A 23,525-nucleotide genomic window follows, 5' to 3' on the forward strand; every position below is an offset into this window, starting at 1 on the left:
ATACGTAAAATACATTGGAGACTTTAAACCTTACAGGATTAAAGGATTAGAGTGTAACACCATACCTCTAAACACACATTAGCACTTCGAAGTTGGTATGGTACTGCACACTACACATACATTTCCGTGTCATATATTTATGAACCAAAGTCATGTCACTACTATGCTTTAAATCGGCTGGAATATTACGTAGAGTGTCAATTTTAATACTCCTCTCATTTTTTATATATGACGTTGGTTAGTTTAATTTAAACTAACCAACGTCATATGTTTAATTACGGAGAGAGTAATTGACTAGCAAGAGAGCATGCCAAATATGCCCCAAAGTTGCGATTCTTACCAGCACCGATGCTGGCGATCTTTTTATTCCGTAGCCCTTGAATCAGATATCCCATTTAATCTTCTCGGCATCCATGTTGTGTAGTGTTTGATCCTGCAAAACCATTTGGAAATCGTTGTTTTCTGGTTTGCTGATTTAGTGATATTAATGGATTTCTTTAGGCAGTGTACGTACGTTTGTGAGTTTTGGCTGTAGCTACTCTCTCTTTTTTACGAGGATATTTTCTGAAATATTAAAAAATGCATGTTTTAAAGAAAAAAATATTATATATAAATTGTTGTAAAATTTCAAATAAATTCACTTTCAAATTTATAGTATTTAGTACTTAATTAATCATGTGCCAATTACGTACTTATCTTATTACGTGTGTGGTTTTTTAGCCTATCAAAAAAGATATAGGGCCTGTTTGGGGAGCTTTAGATTTTGAGAAGCAGCTGCTTGGTAGCCAGCTTCTGAAGAATCTGGAAAAGCTCCTAAACTCGGCTTCTCTAGCTTCTGGATTCTTAGTTCATTTTTCAGAATCTGTAACTACAGATTCTCAAAAGCCGTAGACCGTTTGGGACAGCTTTTAGCAAAAATAGCTTTTGGGAAAAGTTGTAGCCGGGAGAAGCTCCCCTAATCAGACCCGTAGGGTGGTTGGTAAGAAATATCATGAAACTGTTGGTTTACGGTTTGGATGGAGCCTTGGGCTATACTTAACATACAAATAGATCTAAGAAACCATAGATACTTCCATTTTTTTTTAGACCAAACGTTTTTTTAGCGTGGTGCATGGACAACATTCAGTTTTTCAAGAATGTACTAATTTTTCATCCGCATGGGGTGCGTGCATGGTTTACTTTATCACACGGTTATCTCATGGTTACCCTGGTTATCTCATGTGATCCTTAATAGTTTTTTAAACCTCACAGTTTACGTAATAACTTTATAGTTTTCACAGTAATGCTATAGTTACCATGCTATGATAGTAGCGATAACCCCTACCAAAATACTAGGAGGGGACGGATGAATTTCTACTTTTAGAGTGGTACTACTTCAGTTTCAATTGATCAACTCCATGTCACCGTGACATAATCAAATGAAAAATGAATGTTTACATTAGTGGGGTTTTCAAGACTCGGGATCAATTCAACTCAATGTGCAATGTCTCTTATTTTCAGTCTTCCAGTATGGTTTTCTAAGATGGAGTTTTTTGACCTGAACACGAAACATCTCCACTCTTCAAATTATCATGGGTAGCCTCTTATCTTTGGGTATCGAGCAATTATCACTCTCATATTTTTCGCATTTGTTTATGCTTATAAATAAAAATAAATAAATTTTGATCTTTAAATTTGGAGTTGATTTTGAGTTTTTCTTACCGAAATTTATTTTTCTGCCTTGAATTTATATCACTACGAATACATATATATAATTTTTATTCACAAATAATTTTTTGTTTCAAGTATGCCGTTTGACTTTTTTTCATAAAAAGACCAAACAAACACCCCCTATGTTACCGATCGTGGGATGTAGTTCAATTCAAATTTCATCACTCCAGGAGGTAAAAGTGGCTGCTGAAGGAGATACAAATTAATGATCATAGCGTCAAGGTAAGTCAACCACCCGCTACTAAGGACATGTTCAATCCTCTCTAAGCATCTCGAATCTATTATATAAACAATTAAAAAGATAGGTTATACAACCTAGAGTATATTTCATTGTCTATAAGTTACTTAATGTTTTATGTAGTTAAGATCAACTATAAATAAAATATTAAAAATTTATTGTCTATAAACTATATAACATAGAGGAAGTCATTTATTTATTTTTGGAGCATGAGCTGCTACCGCCTGCTCATGAGGTGACGACACCGTGGGCTGCTGGGCAAAGCAGGGTTTTTTTTTTTTATATATAAAAGTGCCGTCTTCAACTTTGGCGTTGTACATGCCCTAAACACTTCAGCCGCACCCAATGTGAAGAAGCTATATGCAGATAGCTGCTCATCATGTCACCACCTCCTCGATGCCCAGCGGCCTAGGTGAAAAATACGCCCTCCCGGACTTCTGCATGATGCGCGCGGCCGAGCCATTGGTGGAGTTAAGGTCCTCGATCGGAGGGCGCCGAGGCCGCGGCAGCAGGCATGGCGACTGGTCGTCAGGCCGCCCCGGCGCCAGTTCTGCCGCTTGCCGTTGTTGGCTGGATTCGATGGCTGTGGTGTCGCCGTCGGACCTGGCGGCTAGGCGCTGGTCTGGCCACCGGATCCGACAGGCAAACAGAGCAGGCGCACGTTTTTACTGACCAAAAACTACCAAAACTGCCACAAAACACCAGCCACAAACTCCGCGTGATTGTTTGGGTGTGTTATGCAGAAAATTAAATAACATATTTAAAAAAAAATAATTTATAAATAAAAATCTGATCTAAAAGCCAAGGTTAGAGAAATAAAATTTTGGTAAAAAACCTAAAATTATCCTTAAATTTTAAGATTAGAAATTTAAATTTTGATTTATACACATAGCATAAGCAAAATGATAAGGCGACGGACCAATATGGTGGCTGCTGGAGCCAGATCGGAGAAGAGGCGATGACTCTTGGTGATCGAGAGGCACGTCCGAAAGAAGGCCGGGGCAAGGGGTATGGGGGCGTGCGCGAATTGGGAGGGTGCAGGTTCTGAGTGGTGAGAGACCGGGAAACTGACTCGCGGCCGCCAAACACGCGCTCGATGTGGGATGATGTCAGCTATTGATGAAAACATAAAGATGGCTTGAAAATGTGCCACCCATCGCTCGAGGCTAGAAATTATCGTATTAATTTAAAAATAAGATATTAACCGTTAGATTAATATATATTAACCATTAGATTAATATAGATCTAGATAATAACGGTATAATCGATACAGTCGTATACAAAAGACAATTACATTTATAGAGTAGAATCTAACGAATATATATGTAATATAATCTAAACCTATAGTGGTAGATCGTAATATTTGTAGATAAAATTTAAACCTTATAAAAACATTAGCTAAGAGTTGATATGAAATCCAAGTCTACAAAAATAATATAAGTGAAATTTAACACTTACAGAAATAGTAAAACAAGAGTTGTATATAAAATTCAAATATATTCTATACCGGTATCTATATAAATAAAATTTTAGAGCTTTATATTAAATTTAACTATACATGAATTATATACCTCACGTAAAACTAAGCGGGACAATCTCCTAGATTTAATTGATGCCTGCTAATGATTTGCTTTTAGTTGAAGTGCTGTCTGTTCGCTGATCATCGATCACTGACCAAGGATCACATTATTTATACTGGCCTAAACACCAATTTGGAAGATGGTTGTATGTTATAGGCCCCAGTCATAAAGTAAAATGTAAAACGGATCCAGCCAACCAGTAAAGCGTCGAAACAAACAACATACCAAGATCTCACCAACAGATCGGTCGAACGTCATGTCAGAAACTACAATGCGTTTATAGCTCTTAACTACTAAGTAGCCATGTTGATAATATTGTATATATATTGCTCCCTTTAGTATGGAGTTTATATAGCTTCTAGCCATGTTGATACTACGGCGCTCGGAGTGATAAACTTAGTTCTTCCACCGTTAAATACAATTAACTGGAGGAAGTACTTTATATGCACAAACAAGAAGTAGTATTATACATTATTATTCTTCTTTCTCCAAAAGTTTAACCCATAAAATGAGATTGTAGAAGTTTGTGTTTATCTTCCAACTATGGTCTTATATGATTTTGGTCACTTAATTTTAAAATTGTCTATTACTCCCTCCGTTTCGCAATGTAAGATTTTCTAGCATTGACTATATTCATATGAATACTAATAAATCTAGACACATATATAAATTATATACATTCATCAATGAATGAATTTAGTCAAGGCTAGAAAGTCTTACGATATGAAACGGAGGTAGTATTTGTCACTCAACTATTAAAACTATCTGCAGTAACAAGGTTCTAGGCACCTAGGCAGAGGACCGGCGACTTGTAGTAGCAATGTTTCCTATGCAGAAGGTGTCGTGATGTGGGCTCTACCGTAATTTGGTCGTGGATTCATGGGATGAGCTGAAGTCAGAGCTGCTTCATCAGGTGTGATGAGCTTGGCAACGATACACCTCTCTCCACATTCGTTTGTGGATTTGCAGCAATGATCTTGGAATCCTTCCAAATGTGATCGGAGTCATGCTGTGGACATACCAAGTTAGAGCTGCTACATTATGTGCGATGAGCTTGGCAACGATAGCATATGTCTCATTTTTGTTTTGTCTTCGCTGTGGTGGTCCTAATAATAGGTTTAGTTGTCAGGCCGTAAGAGCTTGGGTGAAAGCCTTGCGAAGCCTATTAGTTGCTACAGTCAATGACAACGCCCGTGGGCATTAGGTTTTTCTTGGAGGTGTTCACATGTTGCTGCTGGCAACGACGATATCTAGGAAGGTTCTTCATAGAGGCATTGTCACGGTGCTTCTCGCTCTTCCTTCAGGTGAAAACATGTGTCTAGTGTTTCTAGACATGCATTATTAGTGTATTAGACATTGTATCCATTTTCAAGACATATTTGTTGTTAGGAAATCATTGGCAAATAAACAATAAACACAGTAGATCAATCACAGAAGACACGAGATTTAACGTGAAAAACCCTCCTAAAGCAGAAGAGAAAAACCACGGATGTTATGCAACATATATTTTCACTATATCAGGATGAGGTTACAACGCCGCACGGCAGCTTACAAGAGGTATATATAAGGCGAAACTCTAGAATCCGTATCGCGGGGGCTCCGCCCCCCGCATCCCCAGGCGCCCCTGAGCACACGGCCCAACAGGCCACTTCTCCTCCACTTCGCTCCGTCGAAGTAGACCTTTCTACTAGCACAAATGAATTCGTGTCATAACTCAAAATTTATGAAGTCACGCTCCTGTTTTGGTTGCTTGCCGGCTTTCTTTTGGTTCGTTGTGGTTTATCGTCTCCATCAGATGCTCAGTACTGTTTCCGTTCTAATTCGCACTCCGCATGAGTTTTGTTGTTCTTCATAAATTAATTGTGCATATAAATAAATTGAAAGTATAAAGATATTAAGAGTATTGCATATTTTTAATTTTACTACTATAATTATTGTATAATTTTGAATTAGTAGTATTTAAGTAAGGAAATATTGTCTCTTTCCTTATTACAATGCATTTATGGTCATATTTAAATTTAAATGGCAATAAATGACTCTCACCACATATGAGGTAAGAGTATTATCAGCCCTTAGATCTATGCACAATGGATGGCTCATATTAACTTGGTGCACCTTAAAAAAGTCCTTAAAACTATCTGCCGTAAAAAGGATCTAGGCACCTAGGCAGAGGACCGGCGACTTGCAGTAACAATGTTTCCTATGCAGAAGGTGTCGTGATGTGGGCTCTGCCGTAGTGTGATCGTGGGTTCATGGGATGAGCTGAAGTCGGAGCTGCTTCATCAGGTGTGATGATTTTGGCATCGATACACCTCTCTCCATTTGTTTGTGGATTTGCAACAATGATCTTGGAATCCTATGGAAGGATGTGACCGGAGTCATGTTGTGGCCATGGCCAATTTAGAGCTGCTACATCATGTGCGATGACTTTGGCAACGATAACATATGTCTCATTTTGTTGTGGTTTTCCTGTAGTGGTCCTAATGATAGTTTTAGTTGTCAGGTCGTAAGAGCTTGAGTGAAAGCCTTGCGAACCCTATTGGTTGCTACAGTCAATGACAATGCCCACATGTGGGCATTAGTTTTTTCTTGGAGGTGTTTACATGTTGCTGGCAATGACGACATCTAGAAATGTTGGTTTTCTTCTCGGAGGCATTATCATGGTGCTTCTCGCTCTTCCTTCAAGTGAAAACATGTGTCTAGTGTTTCTAGACATACGTTGTTAGTGAGCAAAGTTTTTAAGCTCTTAAGAGGCCATCCTCTCCTCTATTGCAGGTCATCCAAATAGTCCTAAAAAATATAAAAAAATTTATAAAGATAGATTAATATGTGATATATCACTACACAAACATGTAAGTTAAAATATGACTTCTACATTACATAGCAAAAATAACAAATGTATGTGACTTCTACATTAATATGATTGTGAGTAGGTGTATACTATTTAGAGTTTAATTTGTTGTTTTTGTTATGGATTGTAGAAGTCATATTTTAACTTGCATATTTGTGTAGTGATATATCACATATTAATATATCTTCAAAACTTTTTTATATTTTTATGACTATTTAAATAGCATGCAATAGACAACAAGCCTGGACGCCCCTCAAGAGCTTAAAATCTACGTTCGTTGTTAGCGTCTTAGACATTGTATCCATTTTCAAGACATATTTGTGAAGTCATGCTCCTGTTTTGGTTGCTTCCCGGCTTTCTTTTGGTTCATGGTGGTCTGTCGTCTCCATCAAATGCTCAGCAGTGTTTCCGTTGCAATTCGCACTCCGCATGGGTTTTGTTGTTCTTCATAAATTGTGCATATATATGATTTTCATTCTTGGTTTGTTTATAAATTGGGTCAACTCCTTTATCTTTTTAATATAAAACATAAACTGTTGTTTTCTCGAGGTTTACCTCGAAAGGTATCGAGTTCAACTTTTATTAAAAAATCAAAAATCTCAAAAAGTTACGGGAACCCTAGGATTCCACTACTACATAGATTGATCAAAAAACCAATCGAGTTGAACTGCCAGTATAATTGAACGATGATATCGTACAACTCTTCCAGAAGTGCAGAGCATCATTTTGGTGAGCTGACCTGGAGCTTTCAAGCTGTTCCATCTGAAACTTGCTGCCCCTGCCCACTACAGCAAAAAGCAGTTAGGCAACGCTCGGGGCCAATAGACAGTTTTTGATCCAGGAGTGGAGCACAATTTGTTGGGACAGTATCAAATTAGCACCTACTGCTCAGTACTTCACAGCAGCAACCTTCATCATCTTTGGGTTGACAAGGACAGTGAAATACAGTAAAAGATGCCCCCCATGTTGAGGTTGGCCGTCTCAACCCAAGATGTTGCCTTTGCTTCACTCCTACTCAAGTTACGAGTCGTTAAAACCAAATGCCTAGTGCACCTGCCCTGTCCCCGACAGTACAATCATATAATTCCATTACTTTAATTACATTTCTTGCTGCAGTTGCACCGGGCACGAGCACCATTAGGTACCAATAATCTGCTACTAAAGCAGCTGAAGCTGCAATCACAGAGCATCGCAGAAACATCACTCTGCAAGAAGCCAGCCAGCCACAACTACGTGCAGCTGCGCTCCACTTCAGTGAGCTCAAATGGTTCAGCTTTCCGCAATAAAGCGTGTGAAGGGGCGGGCGCCACTGTCAGTGGTGGTGGCGATCATCGGCGGCCTGGCTCTCGCGGGCATCATCTTCACCGAGGACCTCCGGGGTCTCACTGGTAAACCCATCACTAATCATGTCATGTCACCATACACAATACTAATGCAGTTAATTAGTTATCACAATGCATTGCGCCTAGTGTCATCTTCTGCAGCATACATGTGAGTGCTCCGAGTGTTGATGTTTTTTTTTCAGAAGTCAAGGAGAAGGCGACAGAGAATCAGAGGGAGAAGAAGAGAACGTCGTTGCGGACCGAGATCAGGACGTCGGCGCTGCTCTCGGTCGAGCCAGAGACGGCGGCGCCGCCGCCAGTGCCGAAGATGGCGTTCAACGCGAGCCGGTGCAGCGTGACGAATGGTTACTGGACGTACGACAGGTCGAAGAAGCTGCCTTACACGGACCAGACGTGCCCATACGTTGACAGGCAGGACTCCTGCCAGAGCAACGGCAGACCGGACACTGACTACCTCTACTGGGACTGGCATCTTGACGACTGCATTCTCCCGAGGTCAGCGCGCAATGCAGTTTTCGCTGATCCTTTTAATTTGGTGCTACTCTATTCTAAAATACAATTATTTCTAGATTGTTTAGCATAAACTAATAAGATATTAAAATTTTTCTTTTTAGCCACTTTGTGATTAACTTTTGAATTTTAAATTGACTAGATTCCCTTTCTAAATATTTGATTGGCCGGGATTATTGCAATGATTAAAACCATACTCCCTCCGTTTTTTTGACGTCGTTGACCTTTTGATCTGTTTGAGCCATCGTCTCATTCAAAATTTTTGTCCAAATATACAAAATTATAAATCATACTTAAAGTTACTTTAGTAATTTATCAAATCATAATAAAATAGTCAATTATTATATAAATTTTTTGAATAAGACGAACGGTCAAACGTAGATAAAAAAGGCAACGGCATCAAACAAAAATATTAGAGGGAGTAGTAGTCAGCATATAAATGTTTATATTGTGTTATATTGTGGTATAAATTTTATGTGTAAAAAATACTTATGTTTTAGGACAGATAGAGCACGTGATATTAACTTTAAACTGTTAAGCAGTGTAGACCGGTTATGGCCTTGTGGGTATGTTAGCTGGAGAAAAGGTGGGCCGAATTCATTTAATCCCAGTGTTCTTTACAATGTCCCTGTGATCTTGGGCCAAACATTATTTACCCACTTCGTCCCTAAAAATGTTTCCGAAATATAAATGATTCTAATGTCGAATTATCCTAAAATATATAGGATTTTAATATATAATAACGTGTGACATCAATTATTTTTTATTTACATTTCTTTCCACCTTACGTCGAACTACTTTACATTTTTTTTCTCATTCCTTAATTTCTCCAAAATAACCTACGATTTCTGAATTTGGGGATGGATGACCTTCGTGCCAATCTCATCTTCCCATATCTGATTGATCTGGGCCAATTCTAACGCTCTGAGACGAAGAATAATGGGCCGAATCGTGTACCTTGCCAGGTTTGACCCTGTATCCATGCTGGAGAAGCTGCGGGGGAAGCGCATCATGTTCGTAGGCGACTCGCTGCTGCTGGGCCAGTGGCTCTCCTTCGTCTGCCTCGTCAACTCCGCCGTCCCGGACACCCCAGACGCCAAGTCCATGGAGCGCAGCCGCACCCTCTCCGTCTACACCGTAAAAGTGCGTCCCTACTACCTGTCGACGACGGCGCCGGTGCCAGAAGGCCTCGAATTATGACTACCGGCCTGTCGCCCTCTTGGCTAACTGCACGTTTGCACGCAGGAGTACAACGCGACGGTGGAGTTCTACTGGGCGCCGTTCCTGGTGGAGTCGAACTCGGACCGCAACATCTCGCTGGGGGCGAGCGGCCGCGTCCTGCACGTCGACGCCATCGAGGGGCACGCCAAGCACTGGCGCCGCGCCGACATCCTCGTCTTCGACAGCTACGTCTGGTGGATGACCGGTTACAGCATCAAAACGGTGTAAGCCACCGTGAGAGCGAAACTTTCACTCGAAAAAATCGCAGTCCGGGCAAGAGTGAAGTAAAGTAACCCCGCACCGTGGCAACACGTCTTTTCTAATCTCAGGTGGGGATCGTTCGGGGACGAGGGGTACGAGGAGCTGGACGCCTGGGTCGCCTACCGGCTGGGCCTCAAGACATGGGCCAACTGGGTCGACTCCAACATCGACCACACCGCCACCCGCGTCTTCTTCATGTCCATCTCCACCACGCACATGAGGCACGCACATCATACGCATCCTACTCTTCATCAGTTTAGAATCGATCTATGATCACGAAGATGTAAAGGTTTATGAATCGTGTGTATCTGTGCCAGGAGTGAGGACTGGGGCAGGGAAGGAGGCATCAGGTGCTACAACGAGACGTGGCCGATCACGCAGCGGGGCTACTTCGGGAGCGGCTCCGACCGACGGATGATGGAGGTGATGTCCGGCGTGCTGGGCAGGATGAGGGTGCCCATCACGCTGCTCAACATCACGCAGCTCACGGAGCACCGCGTCGACGCCCACGTCTCCGTCTACACCGAGACCGGCGGTCTCCTCGTCACCGACGAGCAGAAGGCCGACCCGCAGCAGTACACCGACTGCATCCACTGGTGCGTCCCAGGCGTGCCGGACACCTGGAACCAACTCCTCTACGCACATTTGTAGCCTGCAGCCTCTCGATCGCTAGCCCACGCAGTCGCACGCGCACTATACGCACACACTTGTAGCAACGGACAAAATATAAAGGACAGGGATAATGACACAGAAACTGAAGAAGTAGTATTAACTAATTACGGTGTATCAATTCAAGGATGAGTTCAAAGTGATCATCACTCTCCACATGCTTGAATCGATTGCTCTTGTCTCTCTCGCACACGCACAACGACAAAAGGGTGACGGTACAGTACAACAGGAGCGGCACAAACACGCACGTAACAAATACTACTAGTACTAGAACGCGCCAATGTCATGGGCGGTCGGTGAACACACGCACACCTACTAGTACCCTTTTATCCTTTTTTTTAGTGTACACAACACGTACGGCCGTCAATCTCATCGGCTAGCGCGATCGACGGCCGGCCGGCCGGCCGGCCAGCCAGCTTCGGGAGTTCGCCGGCGTTATGCCTCCATCTCTCCGTTGGCTGTCCCGTTAGCCACCGCCACGCCGTTCGTCCCGTTGCCGTTGGCCACCATCGCGCAGTGGCCATTGGCCTTGCCGTTGGCGTTGGCGTGGTTGCCGTTGCCGTTGGTATGGTTGGCGGAGGCGGAGTTGTGGGAGGCGATCAGCCGCCCGGAGGGGTCGTGCGACGCCTTCCACTGCTCCACCCACTCGATCGCCGCCGGCGTGCTGCACGCGATGCTAGGGCCCCACGGCACCGTCTCCCTCGCCGATTCCTGCATGAAGATTCGCATCGACAACGCGTCAGAAAACGTTTTCCAAATTACAAGTGTACTATATATATACTCCAGCATAATACAACGGCGTCAAACATTTAGGAGCGGAGGTAGTATTATACTGAACTATACTTGAATCCACCAGTCACCTGAGGGAAGAGCCTCTCAAATATCATGCGGTAGTAGTACGCCTCTTTGTTGATGGGGGTGTTGTGTGGGTACACCTTGGCAGCGTTCTTCATCATTTCATCACTGACCTGAAGAAATGGCAGAGAAAACAGGGGTCAATTTAATTAGGCGATAAATTAGGACAGGATACTGGGAAATGGTTGGTAATTACCTGCTGCTCGGTGAAAGCCTTGAGCCCATCAATCCAGTTGTATCCGACACCGTCACTGAACTGCTCTTTCTGCCTGTACAGAATGTGCTGTGGAGGGGGAAATTTCAGAGATATTAGTTCAGAACACGGACCAAATTAACATTGAACATCTGAAGAACACAAAGAACTGTCATTCCTACTTTTGGCAGGTAAGGCTGCTCCTCGTCGTCGAACGCCTTCCTCATGACCCACTTCTCGATGCGACCAAGATTAGGATCGTACTGCGTGGACGCAAACAAATTAATCGTCACCACATTCTGATCAACAGAACCAGTTGTTTCCCCTCATGGAAGACAAGAAACTTACCATCTTCCACTCTGGGTCCATGTTCATGGCGACGTTGATGAACTCCTTGTCGAGGAACGGCACACGGACCTCCAGACCCCAGGCGGAGGTCGCCTTGTTGGCACGTAGGCAGTCATACTGATGCAGCGCTTTCACCTGGGGCATGGATCAGAGTCAGAATATTCTTATATTCAGAGACAGTTTCGTGTCGGAACCAGAAAGGAATTCCGGCAACAGCTTCAGGTAGTGGCAGCGGTTGCTACCTTGCGGCAGGTCTCCTTGTGGAACTCCTCCTTGTTAGGGGCGAAGTGGAAGTAGAGGTAACCACCGAGGAGCTCATCTGAGCCCTCACCGGACAGCACCATCTTAACCCCGAGCGCCTTGATCTTGCGCGCCATGAGGAACATCGGCGTGCTGGCCCGTATCGTCGTCACGTCGTACGTCTCATCGTGATAGATGACTTCCTCGATCGCATCGATGCCATCCTATGTAATGGTCAAAGGTTTCATCTTTGTGTCAGTTTCGCTGGACCTTCCGGTGTCCTCAAGAGACATTGAGATACGTTTTTGGGCAAATATTTGCCCTAATACTTCAGGTTGGAATCTAAAATGTTCTGAAAAATATGTGTGGGTCTTTCGTGAACTGTTCTGTTACAGTTTTAAGGTTGCTCTGCCTGGTCAGCCATTGGCTCATTGCACTGGACAGAAACTATTTTTTTTCCTTTCCTTGTAAGTTCTAATTACCTGGACAGTGAAGTGGAATTCGTGATGGATGGTTCCTAGGTAGTCAGCTACCTCTCTTGCAGCCTTCAGATCAGGGGAGCCCTGAAAGCATCCAAGATCAAACAAGAAAACCTTATCTTCCATAGTTCTTGGAGTCAGAAGACACGGCAAGAAAAATTATCCCCAGATTACGAGCAAAGCCAGACCTCGAGGCCAACGACGAAGGAATGGAGCTCAGTTCCGAACTTCTCGGCGGCTTCAGTCTCGATGAGGTGGCGCTTGGTCACGGAGGCGACGAGAGAGGAGTCAAGGCCGCCGGAGAGGAGGACGCCGAACGGCACGTCAGTCATGAGCCTCTTGATTACAGCCTGCAAAAAACAATAGAGCAGAGCAACCACGCACGGTCAGTGTCTGTGTGTCGTTCACCGTCACGCTACAGTACAAGGCCATTTCCTGTAGCTAGGTAGCTAGTAGCTCTTGTCAGTGTATCACGTAATTCATAGGCCCGCACCTTCTCGAAGGCCTCTCTGAGGACGAGCGGCTGGTACGGCATCGCCGGGACGTTCTCCGCGAACCACTGCGGCTTGTACCACCGGCGGAGGCCGCCGGCGGCGCTCGAGTAGAGGTGGCCGGGGGGGAAGATCTCGAATTTCACGCAGTCCTCGTTCAGCGCCTTCATCTCGGACGATATCCAGACGGCGCCTGTGAAGACGACGACGACGTAAACCCAAGGAGGAAGAAGCAGACGAAACCGAAACATGTGTAGCTCTAGTCTCTTTCGGTTTCGGTTGCAGAGACGTGAAGAACCAGTGCTTTTTGGTAGCATACCGTCGCTGCCCCTGCCGATGTAGAGGGGGTTGACGCCGATGGCGTCGCGTGCGGCCATGTACGTCTTGGTGCGGGTGTCGTAGAGGACGAAGGAGAACACGCCGTCCAGCATGTCGACGAAGTCCTCCCCGTACTCCTCATACTTGACACGGCAGCAAAGCAGTAACGTCAGCATCAGTACATCCAGTCTCGTTTTCATCTCTTTGCTATGGAATGCTTAGTATCCGCAGGGATCAGGGCGAAGTTTTGGTTCTCACCAGCGGGATGATGACCTCGCAGTCGCTGCCGGTGCTGAACGTGTGCTTGGAGGCGAACTGCTTCCGGATCTTCTTGTGGTTGTAGATCTCTCCATTGGCCTTCCACACGCACAGCGGAAAAGGCAGGTTAGTGACCAGCAAACTAGCTAGCTACCAGCGACAAGCAGTATGCACGACGTGGGACGAGTGGACGAGTTACTAGTTTCTTACCACGACGATGATGGTCCGGTCCTCGTTGTACAGCGGCTGGTCGCCGGAGAGCGGGGAGACGACGGCGAGCCGCTGCTGCGCGAGGAAGTTTCCCTCGCACTGGTACAGCCCGGACCAGTCGGGTCCCCTGTGCTTCAGCCTGCATCACATCGGACCAATCTCCCCGTCAGATCAATTAACAGTCCGAAGTGCCATGCACCACGGAAGCAGTAGCACAAAGGCGCAAGAAGATTGCCATGTGCCTTTTTGGATTCGGTCCTTGTTATTACTGCCCTATTCTTACGGTTGGTCGGTTGCAAAGGGACAATAATAATAACATAAACAAGGATAAAACCACAACCAACCACCCATCATATATGAGTATTGATCAGACCATGAGCCCCACGCCCTCCGCTCTAGCGAGTTCAAGAGCGGTGGCCGGAACACGTACGCACGCACGTGTCACACGGCACCGTTCATCATCACCCAGCAACCTCGGGATCGATCACGCGACCCGGCGAAAATGGACAGTACATCGGAATTAGGTAGATATATATATGTTGTGCATGCATGTGGCGGCAGGTGCTTGCCTACGGGAGCAGGAGAGGACGCGCGCCCTCTTCGCCTGCGACCAGTCGGCGGCGCCGAGCACGGCAAGGATCCCACACATGGTGGCGCCGGTGGTGTCGCGCGCGGCGAACGGCGAGGAGGAAGGAGACGGTGGATGCTCGAGCTGTGTGTGTGAGATGCGGGGAACTCGCGGTGGGAGGGGCCGCGAATTTATAGCCCGGGCGCGCGCGCGGCTCCGGGGCATCGCGTCTGCGACGGCGAGTGGTGGGGGGCACGTGGCGGGCGACGGTTCGAGCGACCCCGTGCGCGCGCGCGCGGCGCCGACGAGAGGTTTATCCCCTCCGGATGCGGCGCGTCCGAGTCAGCGTGGGGGCCCAGAAAAGGACCGTCGGATCACGAGCCGACGGCGTGGATCAGGAGGTGGACCCCACGGGGGAGGAAGGGTTTGGTGGGGGCAGTCCGGCAGGCTGGCTTGGCTACGCGGGGACGAGACGGGGGGCCGGCCGCTGCTGCGGTGCGCTTTGCTGCGATGTTATGCGATGGTTTTTGCGTAGCGAGCTGTTTAAAATTGATCCTTAATAGTGAATTTAGAGAACTGAGTCAGGAAATATATCACCAGTTATATATTTTTAATATTTACACATAATTAAGATTAGCTTATTTATATCCTAAATTTAGGACAAAAATATATATTCCTATTACAAGTTATTTACTTTTAGAGTTCTGTTTGAAGGATGTGCAATTTTTATGTCACCAACTTTTAGATGAACCTAATATAAATTTTTAGAAAGGAAAATATTAGCATTATGTTTTAATAAATTAATCAGTTCCTTCCCATGGGTGGGGGATTTTTGTCGTGGATGGTGATGCTAATGGGGCCATAATTGAGAGCATCTTTGGCTGGTGGCAAGGAGATCCGATGAATCCGCGCTGCGTATTTTCTAAAGTAATAGGAGTATCTCTCACCACGGAATGATTGAAAAAAAATCATATACTGCCGGTTAGCCACGGCACCGCAACATAATTCTTGCTTGCTTAATTACACTGATCACTGATTGAGCTATTATTCGCACTAAAATATAATGTATTCGTCTCGCGTTAAGAAAAAAAATGTAGTAAGAAAGCTAACTACTAGTAGTTATAAGCAATAAACTCATCTAAAATTAATATTTAAGTAGCTATAAATTTGTCCTTATTTCCTGCTCTCATTGTTTAGCTTAAATATTGAACGTGTATCTCCTAAGCTGGCTCTTACGTGAAGGTCAACCCTTGATCTTCCGTTCTCCATTTATAAATTTAAAGTTTTACTTCCATCCTTCCTTTTGTACCTCGAGGTACCGGTATCGGTACCTCGCGGTACCAAATCATTTTTTATCGTTGGATTCAACAGTGAACATCCTATTTAGCTAGATCCAATAATGAGAAACGATTTGGTATCTCGAGATATGATTTGGTACCTCGAGGTACTGTTACATCGAGGTACAAAAGAAAGGATAGGAGTAAAACTCATAATTTATAGCGAGCTTACTGCTACTATACTTAGATCATTACTCTAAGAAATTAATTGACAATAATATGCCTTTTTTGCAGTTAAGAAAATTAATGACGGAAAAATAATACTGTCGTGCAATTTCACATTGGTTGTGTTCTTTTGTTGATGTTGGATAAAAGATAAAATATTTCTTTTATTCTTTAAATAGTTATTTAATGATATAAATAATAAAATTAACTACTATTGGTTGATCACCTAAAACTCTCTTGATGTCTATTTATTGGTTTATTATCACCCATCGACAAAAATTTAATGAATTAAAATTTAATATTAGAATTAATTTTAAGTTTTTAATTGTAATATATTTCTTAGCATTATCGTTTAAGCCATCCATAATATGAAAACAAACGCTATATCTATAAAATGTTTTTATTGTTTTTATATAATTTAGTGATAGCTCAACCAAATGGCATGCCAATTTATTTTCTCTATATTTTATCAGGATCGGTGGTGAACCGTGAAAGAAACAAAAGTGACACAGTTCTTGATTGATGGATTTTACAATCAGGCCAGGTGAAGAAAGCTAGAAATGGATTTTTTTTTTAAAAAAAACGTGCAGCTATCGAAAAGAATGGGTGTTATGTGAAGAAAGGACAACGGCACAGGCTGCCTATACGAGAGCGGCCCTCGCACAATGCCCAAATCGAAAGCGACGTGATATTTTTGGTAGATATTTTATTTCATTTTCATCTTAAAAATACAAATACAATGTGCGAGAAAAAAATTATTTTAGCAGATACTTTAAAATAAAGCATTATCTATATAAAAAAAGAAACTTTCTATTTAGAGTTTATCTGTGCTCACTCTATATCTCAAAATATAATATAAAGAGAATATAGCAAATCAACGTGAGAGGATGTAATTATAAAATATTAATATATATATATATATGAAGAAGTTAATATGGATGTTTTATTAGGATGATAATGGATATGAATAAAAAATCTATTTTAAATGGCAGTTCAAATCACAATGTATATTAAATTTAGATGAGTTGCTGCTAATGCTCGTAGTCCTTATGTCGTGTGTTTCTCTCTCTTGCCGTGCTACGTGATGCGTTGGAAGTGAAGTTGTTATACAAATTTAACAAAAGTTTGTTCCTATCTCCCATAACACAGAGCGTATGTGTCAAATGCATCACCGCGAAATATGTTATGCACTTTGGGAAAATAACGAGTATTCTTCTCGTCCTTAATAAAACTGTCAGTCAAATTAAACTTTAAGAACATCGAGTTACGGTTACCCGTTGTCTCATCACTTGAATGCTTCAAGGGAGAAGTTATGGCTACATGCTACTCTGTTTCAGGAACAGTACAAAGGATTGTATGTGAACATGGTCATAAAAAATTTCCTCCAGGAACAGTACTATGTTTCTTATTTTTTATTAAATAATAGTACTATGTTTCTTGTGCCCTGCAAAATATGGTATGATGCATTGTTTGCTGTATGTTTGGAAATTGACCAATATTGATAAACATATTTAATTTGCTGTATATGGTAGTGGGTTAGAACAAAATTATCATTAGAAATAGTTGTACTATATGTTTATTTCCTTCCACCATGTTTTATTTCTCTTTGTTTAAAGTTGAGCAAATTGCCCTCATGTCATAGGTGGATGCAACTTAGGCCGTGTTCGCTTTAAGGCCGGTAAGTTAACTTACGCGGCGTGGAAAACGTAGTAATATATTAGTATATGGTTAATTAATTAATAATTATTAAAAAATATAAAATATATTAATATGATTTTTTAAAATAACTTTACTATAAAAAATTTTGCAAAAAGTATACTGTTCAGTAGTTCGGAAAACGTGCGCGCGAAAAACGAGGGGACAAGTTAACTTATAGGGGTGGCCAAACAAGGCCTTAGTACAACTACAACTTGCAAAACGTTTAAACCAGTGAACAACTTATGTGGTTCGTGAGATCTTTGTGGTTCATATTGCCTAATTAGAGTGTATTGGGGTTGATCGGGACACTACATAAGTAGATAGAAAATGATTGATAGGCCCTTTATTTATGACGAACTAAGAGACAACTTCAAATGGCGACATAAAACTTAATACCCGAAATTTCATACAAATCAACCATTGGCTAATGGGTTGACTATTGATGATTGAAGGTCTCTACCACCACAACCATTTGCCTCATGATCCCATTGGCAGTCTCAACTCAAGCCCTTGGCTTCTCATATATTGGGCTCTCATCTTTGTTTTATGTTTATGCTTATAAGAAAAAATTTTGAATTTTGAAATTTAACTTAAAGTTAATTTTGGGTTTTTATTGTAATTTATTTTTCAGTCTTTGATTTTATATCGCTAAAAACATATATAAAAGCTTTACTCCTAAATTATTTTTAATCATTAATAAATTGTTGCGCTTATGCATAAATTAAGTAAACAATGACATATCGGAAAAATAAAATATATAGGTTTTCCTTTTTACAAAAAATCCAACCAATTACCATCATTGTTTTCGGATGGTGAATGGTGGTAAACATCAAAATGGTCTGACTATGCAATTTGGAGATCTTAGTTCCCACATATCTAGTAAGTTATCAGATTGATTTGAACGTTTTGCAAGTTGTTGCATCAATGCAACCATCTACAGGGTCATCTTTTCCCTTTTAAGCAAAAAAACAAACGTCATACTTGCAAACAAAAAATATTTTACGAATAAAACTTTTATATAAATGTTTATAGCGATCTAAGAACAAGTTTAATAACCAACTACTAGCTTCAAATTATCTATAGTCAATTCATATAATAGTTATATATAAAACATATACTACACTATTAATATCTGGCCCCACCTATCATACACACATTGTATCTTGCAGTCCGTGCTACAGCTGACTACAAATCTAAAGTTCGATGCACTTCTCTCTCCACTCTTATCTCTTTAAAATATATTTATAGTTGGTTTATAGTCTGCTATTGTACTTGCTCTAAAAACTAAAGCTAAAAATAAACTACAGTGAAAAATATCAAAATCAACTCTGAATTTAAGGTTAAAATTTCAAATTTGACTTATAATTATAAGTAGAAGCCAAAAGATGAGGGTGTAACAAGTTTGTGTACTATAAACACAATTTACTCTTTAGTGTTTTGCAATCTAAAAGGTAAAATATTCAAAATTTTGGATAATGGGTTGTTCCATATATGAAAGCTACATGACTAGATTTGTCGTTTAGAACAATTCCTACCTAAGATATTACTCTCTCGGTACTTTAATAGATAACATTATTTACTTTTTATCCCACAAAAAAAATTGTGTAACTATCATTTATTTTGTCGTGGTTGGATTTATTACTAAATATAAATTTACTTATAGCTTGCATTTTTCACGCATCTGTACAAAATTTTTGAATAAAAATGGTAAAACATGTGCAAAATGTCAAATACATCATCTATTAAACTATAGATAGAGTATTATTTTTAAAAAAACTATAGGAATGCAAGGTACATAAACCAAAGATAAATTTTGGATACCATAAGATTGATTAATAAAAGCATCATATAAAGGAGGCGATGAAGTGCAATATTTATCCATTATCTAAAAAAAAGAAGTGTTATATTATTTATACTCAAAAAATAAGGAATATGATAGACAATAGGACACACACTATTGATGTGGAAAATCCTTGTAGGGAAAAAGCACACACAGCGTAAGTATATAAATTCTTACTTCATGGGTGAGTTACTTTGTTTTCTTCCGTTTCTAGTAATGGAAAAATGATTATGTGAGAGTGGTCTTTCTATCTAGAAAAACAAAATATTCATAGGAAAGTTAAAACAAGAGGTAACAATGAAGCATCTACTAAATTTTATGTGGTTTCGCTCATATACAAGGACGCAAAACAAATGGACCCAAGATGAAACAAAAATAATACCGTAGCCATCATCTAGATTCACATCATGGTTCAAATCATGTGTTGTCCGCAGTTATGTTTGTGTATTACTCTCTCTCTCTCGTTTTTTATTCGATACTGTTGATTCTTAGATCGATGTTTAATTATTCATATTATTCAAACTTTTGCATAAATATGCAAAATTATATTTCATGCTTAAAGTATTTTTAGTAATAAATTAAATTATAAAACCAATTATTATTGTGTAATTTTTGAATAAGATAAATAACAAACCACAGATAATAGCCAACGATGTTGAATAAAATAAGCGGTGGAGCAATTGGTATAGAGAATATAAGTTATATTGGACTAAAAAGAAAGTCATTTCAATTCACACACACATTTATACTGAATAAGAGAACATATAAATTGGACTAAAACATATGGTAAGAGCATCTTCAACAGCATGCTATTTGGCTCTCTAAGCTAATTTTGGCAATTTTGTCTAAAATTTACGCTCCAACAGAGTTACTGGCCAAACTCCTCCCACCACTAGCCAACGATAGCTAGCCAAAAGACTGGCCAAACATAGGTCCGACGCATGGGCCCACATCCACAATAGTACTAGTGTACTACTCCACCCACGTCGAGTAGGAGAACAGTCGCCGCCATCGCTCGGGACGACCGCCGGGGACGACCGCCACCGCTAGCTCGAGGGTGTGCCCGCAGAGTCCGTCGCCATCGCCGCGCGAGGCCACACCGTCACCGTCGCCACCCGCGGAGGTTGTGGTCGCCATCGCCGTCGTGTCCGAGGACGGCCGTCGCTGCCGCCATCCGGGGCCACCGGCTCGTCGTCAAGGTCATCGCACCACGCCGCCTCCACACCATGCCACCAGGCCTCCCCGTGTCGTGCCTCCCGCTCTGGTGCCGCCAGGCCTCCCCGCGCCACGCTGCCGGCTCCACATCGCCTGCCTCAGCCACCACTCGAGGAAGAAAAGGAAAGAGAGATGAAGAAAAAGAAAAATAAAGGGAGAGAGAAAGAGATTGATGGAGACGGAGAGAAAAAGAAAGAGAAGAGGATGACATATGAGACTCAGCTATCGTAGACTCGGAATAGGGAGAGTGTATGGAGAGACTGTTGGAATAAAAAATAAATTTAAGTAGACAAATAAAATAGAGAGTCATCAAATAGTCATTTGGAAAGTCTGGGCTGCCTATTAGAGAGCCTATGGTAATGTACGCCAACCAGGAGTGATGTAACAAGCATACGTAAAGGCAAGGGGGTTACAAGTGGAGTGAGTTTCTTAGTTATGTATAGAGCAAAAGCAAAATATGAAACAAAAACTCATAATTTCTGCGTTGATTGACGTAACTTTTTGCTTTATAATATTTGTACTTGTACTCTCTCCATCCGAAAATGTATTCTATCTGTTCTATGTTATAATTTTTTTTTCGGTTTGACTAGATTCATCTATATAGTAATATATTTATACATGTGTCTAGATTTATTAGTACACATATAAATTTAGATAAAAACAGAAAGTCTTATAATATATAGAACGAAGAGAAATAGCTATGCAGCTGAGATCTGATGTGACTATGAATCTGAATATGTAAAATGGAGCGATACATTGATTGTTCCTCCATTTTCATTTCGTATTTACCCGACAAGAACTAGTCGTGTTTTGTCACCATTCTAATCATCTATTTTGTTTTTTATACAGAAGAAACTTTCATATTATATTTGTTGCTAATATTTCCAGGTCTACCAGATTCAAGCAGTAGAAGTTAGGCAACAGCACGGCAAAGTGACACAAATACAGAAAAAAAATGCAACATAAAACTAATATATCGATTACGTTTTCTAACTAATCTATGCACGTTAACTGACGAGTGGCTTATACATCCAACACCACTATTTAATACGTTTAGCAATGGTTTGAACAAGTTAAGCTAAGCGTGCAGTTGGGGATGTGTGTGTATGTATGTATATGTGTGTATATGTATGTATAATTTTATCATTTTTGAGAAAATAGCTTTAATACCAAAATTTTGGTGCCTCAAGATACAAAATATCCGAACGTTCTAAATTTTACGTTAGAAATTTTGGTATATCCCGATACTTTCTCAATGATAAAAAATTTCACACACACATACACACATATATATATATATATATATTGAAAATAATAATGGAAAGTCCCGACTATACCGGCTGTCGTTTCTACTTTCTCCCTTCCGTTTTAGCCGATAATAGAAATGAAAATAGAAATGGTAATGTATTTTTTTTCAAAAACCCAAAATATATCGAGATACAAAGTAACCGAAGAAGGTACGGAACTTTATAAAATAAAAGATGTTACCTCCGAAACTTTTCATGACGATAATAAAACTTTTAGTATATGCAGCTGTCGTCGTCATGCTTACTCATCGTACACAAAGATGAGAAAGAGGGAGACAGAGTGAGAGTGAGGGTGAACTTATTAGCGATCGCCAATGATAAAATGCGCCGCACAATACCATCCAAGCTTAATTAACCACGAAATTAACCTTCTTCTTCCTATCATTGTTAACGTTTAACAGACGCATCGATCTGTGACATTCTGACGTCGCCAACCGTCCGGACTGAGAAAACGCTAGCTAGCTGCAATCGAAAGATAGACGTTTGAGAGTTTAATTTTCAGAGACAAGAAGCTATGCATCTCATAGGCCAATGCAAGCTTAATTAGGACTAATATGTCTGACTTAGCAATCCCCCGTACGCGGCGACACCAACCGGGTGATTAGTCCACTTCATTCCTAGATGGCCTGGTCCGGCTTGGGAATACATGGATGTACGTGATACATGCACTTCAATTCCCAGTATTATTTTTGGCAGCCCATCGCATTCACAGTTAGCTAGCTTCTAATAACGTATGAACAGCTCTCACTACCACTTGATCACAAGCCGTTGGACGTTTAACTTCTTTACAGAAGAAAATCACTTGGCCTCTCGATCAAGTATACCTACGTTTTGATTTGTTTTTCCTGTGGGTCTTGGGTATAGTTTTTTTTTGCGGCCCCATCTTTTCGCTTCTGCTTATATTTATAAGCCAAAATTTGACTTTTGAGCCATAAATTTGGAGTAGATTTTGAGATTTTTTTTCATCTTAATTTATTTTGTAACCTTTGGTTTTTGAGCAATTTTACAGTCCCTAAGTAGGTACCGAGAGATATCAAAATTTTAGTGTAAAATTTGGTACCTTCTAGTACCTAAGATACCAAGAGGTACCAAATTTACATAGAAAAAAATGATACCTCCTGATGCCTTCGCAAGAACAACGTAAAATTGCTCTTGGCTTATATATCGTTAATTAAGAACACATATAAAAAATTTTATTTAAAAATTGCTACCTCTCCAATCACTAATACATGATGTTTTAGACAATCAAATGAACTATCATTTGCCTAAATTGTTTGTCCTAACGACAAATATTAAAGATGAGAGAGAGTTTTTTTATTTATAAATACATCGTTTGACTTTCTTGAATAAGCAAACGATCACCCCTTTGGCACGAGGAGATTGACTACCCGCGCTCTAGCTACTTAAGTTTTTACAGCAAAAAATTAACAAATGAAAGTTCAGTATACAAGTATAGCTATCATGCATGGCTTTCTAAGATGCATCTTCAGCTAGCTGGTCATCGGATAGATGCCTTGTTGAACATGTGCAATCTAGGTCAGCAGCGACAGCGACTTGGCATGACATGCCGTAAGTGAAGACAATTAATCAAGCTAGCTAGAGCCATGACAATGGTGAGGA

At 41.2% G+C, this 23,525-nt stretch overlaps 2 protein-coding genes across 3 annotated transcripts; one reads left to right on the top strand and one right to left on the bottom strand.

The window, feature by feature from the left end:
• The first annotated feature begins 7,521 nt into the window (after nucleotides 1–7,521).
• LOC102707754 (protein trichome birefringence-like 3) lies at nucleotides 7,522–10,453 on the top strand. Of its 2 annotated transcripts, none has more exons than XM_006649846.3 (6): nucleotides 7,522–7,767; nucleotides 7,905–8,217; nucleotides 9,198–9,375; nucleotides 9,478–9,677; nucleotides 9,783–9,935; nucleotides 10,032–10,453. In XM_006649846.3, the coding sequence occupies exons 1-6, from the start codon at nucleotides 7,644–7,646 to the stop codon at nucleotides 10,363–10,365; spliced, it is 1,302 nt and encodes a 433-aa protein (XP_006649909.1). In that variant the 5' UTR covers nucleotides 7,522–7,643; the 3' UTR covers nucleotides 10,366–10,453. The 2 variants fall into 2 exon arrangements, with proteins under 2 accessions (XP_006649909.1, XP_015690945.1); XM_015835459.2 differs by having other exon boundaries at nucleotides 7,908–8,217.
• A 29-nt stretch (nucleotides 10,454–10,482) lies between these two features.
• On the bottom strand, nucleotides 10,483–14,488 carry LOC102715470 (asparagine synthetase [glutamine-hydrolyzing] 1). The gene is made up of 13 exons (XM_040522043.1): nucleotides 14,345–14,488; nucleotides 13,776–13,914; nucleotides 13,566–13,664; nucleotides 13,309–13,450; nucleotides 12,992–13,182; nucleotides 12,687–12,848; nucleotides 12,502–12,582; nucleotides 12,022–12,243; nucleotides 11,780–11,914; nucleotides 11,614–11,694; nucleotides 11,435–11,521; nucleotides 11,244–11,351; nucleotides 10,483–11,094 (listed from the first exon to the last, which is right to left on the bottom strand). Exons 1-13 carry the CDS (start codon nucleotides 14,422–14,424, stop codon nucleotides 10,819–10,821), a joined length of 1,803 nt encoding a protein of 600 aa, XP_040377977.1. The 5' UTR covers nucleotides 14,425–14,488; the 3' UTR covers nucleotides 10,483–10,818.
• Nucleotides 14,489–23,525: the final 9,037 nt, after the last annotated feature.

Source organism: Oryza brachyantha, chromosome 3, assembly GCF_000231095.2.
Source record: "Oryza brachyantha chromosome 3, ObraRS2, whole genome shotgun sequence".
Classification (NCBI taxonomy): domain Eukaryota; kingdom Viridiplantae; phylum Streptophyta; class Magnoliopsida; order Poales; family Poaceae; genus Oryza; species Oryza brachyantha.